This window comes from Pimephales promelas, chromosome 3, assembly GCF_988280905.1.
Source record: "Pimephales promelas chromosome 3, fPimPro1.hap1.1, whole genome shotgun sequence".
Lineage (NCBI taxonomy): Eukaryota > Metazoa > Chordata > Actinopteri > Cypriniformes > Leuciscidae > Pimephales > Pimephales promelas.
The window spans coordinates 8,155,891-8,163,203 of NC_142771.1; the positions used below are offsets into that span (position 1 = coordinate 8,155,891).

At 35.6% G+C, this 7,313-nt stretch overlaps 1 protein-coding gene across 1 annotated transcript; it reads left to right on the forward strand.

Moving 5' to 3' along the window:
* Positions 1-1,238: 1,238 nt before the first annotated feature.
* LOC120476264 (E3 ubiquitin/ISG15 ligase TRIM25-like) lies at positions 1,239-6,404 on the forward strand. Its single transcript, XM_089127984.1, has 8 exons — positions 1,239-1,833; positions 2,055-2,150; positions 3,657-3,890; positions 3,977-4,127; positions 4,225-4,296; positions 5,687-6,034; positions 6,143-6,156; positions 6,363-6,404. The coding sequence occupies exons 1-8, from the start codon at positions 1,240-1,242 to the stop codon at positions 6,402-6,404; spliced, it is 1,551 nt and encodes a 516-aa protein (XP_088984110.1). The 5' UTR covers position 1,239.
* Positions 6,405-7,313: the final 909 nt, after the last annotated feature.

The following is a 7,313-nucleotide window of genomic DNA, read 5'->3' on the forward strand; positions in this document are numbered from 1 at the left end:
CATATTCAAATCCATTCAGCTGATTGTCTGATATTTAGAAGAATATCAGTAAACAGACAGTTTCTGGTCTCATTGACTTAGTTGGAAAAAAATATATACAATGGAAGTCAATGAGACCAGAAACTGTCTGTTTATTGATATTCTTCTAAATATCAACAACAACAAAAAATCGTCTAAATACATTCAAAAACGGTAAAACTCAACTGTTTAACTCTGGGGGAGTGGTAAAATGAGCCTATTTCCCAAAAAAGTGGAGTATCACTTTAATTATCTCATTAACTTTACCACTGCTTCAGTGTTCTTTAAAACTCTTGAGAGTGAACTCAAAATCTGAGCTAATCTAATGCAGGTTTTTCTTTTGTTTTTTTGTTTTTTTGTTTTTTTTTGTACTGTATAGTGAATAGCTGGACTCTCCAGGAGCAGGTTTGGGCACCACTTCCCTAAAGGTAAAATATTTCTGAAGTCAATAAGGGTACTGAAAAAAAATGTGTCTGGCTCTGTAATACGCGAACACATTACCATGTTTATACAACATTACGTGCAAACTTTCATTTTACTGGAACATTGTGAGCATAGTTTCTATTTCAGATCTCATCCAACCACATTCCCAAACATAAACTTTCCTAAAAGCTTGTTCTACTTTATAAAAAGGACGATTATTTATATTATTTGAAAATTATTTTTCTACATAGTGTCTGTTTGCATTGGAAAGGTTAATCATTATAGAAATTCGATCTTAATTATTGATTCAATTTTAACGTTCGTACCATGTTAAAATTAATATGTTGCACTAAGTTTCTGTGTTTGGATTTATGGCCTTTTTAAACATTCACATTTAGTTGATATTTTCTATGTATATATGATGAGTTGATATATTTGACATCAGTGGGTCTCTCTCACTTTGCTGCAGTCTCGATCATGATCCAGTTATGATATTGTGATGTAACTCACATGGTTTATATTATTGTGAGGTTTGGTTAGTGATGCTAGAACTATTAAGGTACAGACATCAGTTTCCAGAGTTAAATCATAATTAGTTCATCTTTGTTAACTTTGTTGTCTAAACACTGTAGTCATAAAAAAAACAGTGAAATGAAACAAGTTACAGTAAGTCGCACCCTGCAGAAAAACCTGTTTCTTAGGTATGTTACCAGAAAGACAGTATATAAAGCCTTCAGTTGGTCAGAACTCGACTGTGGAGCGGCAGTGTGCATCGTCTCTGTGTTTGTATACAATGAAATGGCAGAAGCCCATATTTCAGTGGATCAGGGCCAGTTCAGCTGTTCAGTGTGTCTGGATCTCCTGAAGGATCCAGTGACGATTCCCTGCGGACACAGTTACTGTAAGAGCTGTATCTCAGACTACTGGAATCAAGAGAGCATCTACAGATGTCCTTTATGCAAACAGACCTTCAGACCAAGACCAGTTTTAGGTAAGAATGTGGTGATCGCTGAGATGGTGGAGAAATTCAAGGCGATGAGTCTCCGATCTGCTCCTGTGCCTGCTCCTCGTCGTCATCCTCAAACTGGATCTGGAGATGTGCAGTGCGACTCCTGCACTGGGAGAAAACAGAAAGCAGTGAAGTCGTGTCTGAAGTGTCGAAGCTCTTACTGTCAAACTCACCTTGAACAGCACGAGAGTCTCTTCAGAGGTAATAAACACAATCTGATGGACGCCACTGGACGACTGCAGGAGATGATCTGCCCTCAACATGATAAAATGCTGAAGATTTACTGCCGTACCGACCAGCGGTGTATCTGTATGCTGTGTTTGGTGGATGAACACAAAAATCATGACACTGTATCAACTGCAGCAGCGAGGACAGAGAAACAGGTACTGCTTCATACTGGATCCCATGAGTGACATGATATCATAATGTTTCTCTCCTCATTTGTTATGTGATTTTTGTCTCAATCAGGGAAACTGTATTATGTTTTAGAAAGATGGACATTGTGTTTTTGATCAAATAAATGCAGACTTAAGTGACTAAAAATAAATAAGATACCTGTTTAAAGAAGCATTTATTCATTTAATTGTATATCTGTTTTCTGCAGAAACATTTTGAGGAAACTCAGAGAAACATCCAGACAACAATCCAGCAGAGAGAGAAATATCTAAAGCAGCTGAGAGATGCTGTGGAGTCTCATAAGGTGAGTTTGGAGAAGTCTTATTCACACTCTTAAAAATAAAATAAAAAATAAAGGTGCGAGGAAGAAACAATGCTTTAGAAGGACTTTCAGGCTCTGTGGTGAACCTGTGAAAGGGTTTTTTTATTTTATTTGAAGGTTTATGACTTATTAGTTATTATTAGTTATCTGATTTCTGAAAAGCAACTACATGAGAAGGATGGCAGGATTAAATATCTGGTCTAAAAACAGTCATATATAATGTAAATCACATCGTAATAAAACAAAATGGATTGCATATTTCTAGACTTAAGCTATAACATGGAAACACACAACAAATTAGTGAAATTTACACTCTGCTGGCAGTCCATGAAAGTGGAATAAAGAGTGAGGAACCTGATACAGAAAATATATAATTTACAAAATGGCTGCGTTGTGGTCTTGGTGTAGTTACAGGTCCATCATTCACTCTAAAAAATAACTCTTTGAATAAACATTAAAAAAAAAAACAATTATGGAAAGGGTTTCCACATGATTAACTTGCTTTATTTCAGCATTATGCAATTCTGTTATTCCAATTTAATGTATTTACGTTGAGTCAACTTATTTAGTATGGTTGGGCACAGCTTCCTATTGTTAGTGAATTTTAAAAGGCTCCCTGATATGATTCAGGTATTCATGTTCATAATAACATCTTAAATAATAAGATTCACATGTATAATTAATTAAACGTTTGTTGAAAATATTCCTGAATCATTTTTCAGCCTAACCAAATGCTCCACTCTTCTCCACAATGGTAACCCACTGTACAGTAAATAGGCTACTACTAATGATTGCAATGCAATTGAACACTAAACACAATTATGGACCATAAAGTCTTCCCCTTTTCTCATTTTCTCAAAAACACATAAAAAAACACTTAATATATTTATTCTCCCTTAATTCAGCCATATGCAAAGCATGCTGGGAACTAACAAGCACAGCCCAGTTTTAGTTAACACAACACAATTTATTCATGTAATCCAACACAAACGGATTAAGTAATCTTAAATTTTTACATATTTAAGTAGATTGAACATAATCAAATTAAGTTTGGACAAAATATATAGCAATTGTGTGCTTAAGCTCATTTTAAAGGGACACTCTGCAGTTATTTTAGCTTAATTTAACAGCTTCAAAGTTATTGAAATTGTTATATGACTTCTTTCGGGTTGAATGGTGGTTTCGACCCCCCCCCCCCCCCCCCAAATGACACCTCTTCATTTACAGCTACAAATTTATAATCAGACAATATGATTTGGCCAAGAATTACAATGTAATTCTACTTATGTTATACATTATTTTGAGTCTGTTTAAAATAACCCTTTTGTAACACTATAAAGAATCTTTTTGTAGAATAGGAAGGTTCTCCATGGAACACTACACTCTAATGAAGAACCATTTAAAACCTTTATTTTTAAGAGTTTAACAGAGATCTATGTCTGTGTGAGGTGCCATTAAGAGCAGATTGTAATGTGTGTCCTATAACAGCGCTCTGCACAGACGGCAGATGAGGCTATTGAGAGGATCTTCACTGAGCTCATCCGCTCCTTTAAGAAACGTCGCACTGAGATGAAGCAGCTGATCAGAGATCAGGAACGTGTCGCGGTGAACCAAGCTGAAGAACGACTGGCACGACAGGAGCTGGAGCTCGATGATCTGAGGAGGAAAGAGACTGAACTGAAACAGTTTTTAAACACAGATGATCATACTTTTTTCCTTCAGGTAACAGATGTATTTTTTAACACAGGACTGAAGACTTCAACAGGCTTCTCTAAATGCAGTTTGTGTTTTTGTCTTTGTGTCTATAGAATTGTCCGTCTGTCTCTCTCTCTGGATCCACGGATGAATTCACTGTCAGTTCTCACCTCAATTTTGATGAAGTGGTGAAATCTGTCTCTCAACTCAGAGACAAACTCCAGCAGTTCTGCACAGACGAGATAGAAAGGTTATCTAAAACGGGTAAATACTGATTTACTCAATTAAAAGAGTTGAGCATCGTTTGTTAAATATAAATGGTGACTCGCACTGATGCACAGATGTTTTTTGGTGTTCATAGTGAAAACCGTCCAGGTCATTGTCCCGAGTATTGATGAGGCATTTCTAGAGACTTTCAGAATGTTTAGAAGATGTGAGTTACAATGAAACACACAAACACTGGCAATTACTGCAACGGTATTGATGTAACATGCTTTTGTGTGTCCCGTTACAGAGTTCGGATTTATCTTTTGAATGAAATGTGACTGTGTTTACGGAGCAGGATTAAAGTCCCCGTGAAATCAAAATTGAACCTATTTACTTTGTTAGCGCATATTACTAGTCTTGTGGTGAACAATTAATCCGTGCAAGTAAATATATATTAAAAAATGTTTTACCTTAGTGATCTTTAATCAAAATCTGAAAAGTTACTTCCGGTCTGGAACGGTTTCTTTTTCTGATGACGTAGGTTTCACAACTTGGGTGGGGAAACGCTTAACCACTCCCCTCAAACCGTTAGTTTGCTATGAGCGAGAGATGGAGAGGAGGAGCGCTAGAGTAAAACCCTGCCCTCTGTTCAATATTCCGTTTCACTTGGAAATACGTCACAGCACTGGGGAAAAATCGTTTGCAACTTCCGGTTCACGGGGACTTTAAAATCTTGAATTTCAGTGAATAAAACTTTACTGTTGCTTGCAAAAAGATACCATAAAGCTTCAGAAGAGTTGAAATGCAGACCATGATTGAGTTTTAGTGCCTAAATATTTAGCATATTTGTACATTTAAGAAATTTTTTTTTATAAAATTGCAGGATGAAAATTATGTTTTTCATTTAAAATAAGGAATAATATTTATCTGATTAATCAATTTATCAAAATTGTTTTTACGTCAATTTACGAATTTACGTCAAATTGTACATATTTTGAAATGATGATACTAATGCAGAGACACAATAATATGTTAAAATATTTGTATAATGTCAAATGAGTGATTATGTTTTTATCTCCAGCATGTCCTATTTCGATGTCTCCGGAAGCGTGCGCAAGGCTTAATCAGGCATTGCAGGCGGAACCCAAATTAGAGGAGCCTTCTGCTTTTTCTGTTGTTGACGAAAGACTTTCGTTTGCCTGCCGTTCGTCTGCATTTGATCCAATCATGTGAATAAAACTTCACTCTGTTCCTTGCAAAAAAACACACCATAAAGCTTCAGAAGAGTTGAAATGCCTTTTTTTGCACATAATATTTAGCATAGATTTGTACAGTTACATTCTTTTTTTCATAAATTTACAGGATGAAAAACATGTTTTTCGTGTAAAATAAGGAATCATTTTTATCTGATTAATCAATTTATCAAAATAGTTGTTAAATGCAGTCCTAAATTAAGTTTTGCTTAAAGTAAACTGATGTTTCATTCATGATTGTACAAGTCAGAGAGACACGTCAAATTGTAATTATTATGAAATTATGATACTAATGCAGAGACACATGAAGGTGTTGAAATATTTGTATATTGTCAAATTAGTGATTATGTTTATCTCCAGCAGATTCTCTCCTCTTCTTCTCACTGAATCTGATTTCAGTGAATTATTTGATCCATCTGTCTGAGGGAAACACAGAGATCACTTACTCTGACACACGTCAGCCGTATCCTGATCATCCAGACAGATTTGATTGTTGGACCGAGGCGATGTGTGTGGAGAGTGTGACTGGACGCTGTTACTGGGAGGTGGAGTGGGCTGGAGAAGGGAAATTAGGAGTGGATATATCAGTGACATATAAGAGCATCAGCAAGAAGGGAGAAGGTCCTGAAATTGCAGCTGGACGAAACAATCAGTCCTGGTGTTTGTTCTGCTCTCCAGGCTATTGCTCATTCAGCGTCTCAGACACAATGAGTCTCATATATATAAAATCCTACCATTTTATTTATCTATCTATGTCTGATATTAAATGCTGCAGTATCTGGGTATTTTTATTAATTATGTCTGCTTGTATCACGGCAGTTTCTACAGTACAGGTAAGCTAATAAAGCAAACGTTAACTCAAATGTTTCATGTTCATTTATTTTTATAAATAAAATATACATTTGTTTTGCAAGCAGCCGTATATTTTAGTGTAATAATAAACAATGACAACATCACACTTTCTTAACCACTTAACCACATTTTTTGTCAATCTAAACTTGTTCGGTAATTCAAGAATACTTTTGACCTAACTCCGCAGATTATTGCTGACGTGAAAGCATTTCAAGAAGTGAAAGTATGAAAAAATGATGGAAGTTAAATTGTCTGTAAATCAAATGCACTGTATGGGTTGATTTAAGTTGATATATTTAAAACCCTACTATAATGTGACCCACAGTTTTATCCTGAACGGTGTAATTTTTTGTTAAGAAAACCCCAAATCGTAATCTCTTGAATATGGTGTTAATTTCTTTAATCTATATCCAAAAATGTTTACCCACAAGCAAAACTGGTTTAAATCTCCTTTGTTTTCCTTGTTAAATGCACCTCTCCTTTCATCCCTTATAAATAACAAAAAGAAAAATGTATTTAAACTATTTAAAGATATTTAGACTTGTCATTGTTCTTTTATCCTGTGTATAAAAATCTCATATTATGAGGTACACAAGGTAAAAACGATATAAAAACTGTTGGTTTTCTCACACAAACCGCTCGTTTCGTGTCTTAGGCCATCAATGTGTACTTACATTCATGAGTCATTAAATCATGTTTAATTTGGACTTCTCTGTGCATGCTTTTTGAGGTGGACCCCCTTTGCCTCCATTATATGACTGACAGACAACAACGGTTTGACTGAAAAATGTCAAAATTGAAAATACTGTGGAAACAAAGACACCTACATCTTGGATGCCCTTGAGGTAAGATAAAACATATCAAAAAATAATTTCAATGTGAACTATCCCTTTAATATGGACAATCCATCCCGTGTGTCTTAATATGGTCACAGCAGTGCCGTCTAATGTAGAGGACAGAAAACACAGTACAGACTCATATAAACCACAACACTGAGAACAAGCGCCACCTTGCGGCGAGGAAAACGCAGTACAGCAAAACAGTCCAGGAAGACACACAATGTTTGGTGTCACTGTTACTGGGACATTTGTGCATAGTTTTTTCTGCACTTAAAGACATCTCTAACATCTCGACCAAC

What these genes read in the sequence shown, in the direction of transcription:
- LOC120476264 (XM_089127984.1), top strand. Translation starts at nt 1,240, where the DNA reads ATGGCAGAAGCCCATATTTCAGTGGATCAGGGCCAGTTCAGCTGTTCA. An exon ending in AGAAAGGTTATCTAAAACGG is followed by an intron (nt 4,128 to 4,224) that starts GTAAATACTGAT and finishes TGGTGTTCATAG; the next exon opens with TGAAAACCGTCCAGGTCATT. An exon ending in TTTCAGAATGTTTAGAAGAT is followed by an intron (nt 4,297 to 5,686) that starts GTGAGTTACAAT and finishes TATCTCCAGCAG; the next exon opens with ATTCTCTCCTCTTCTTCTCA.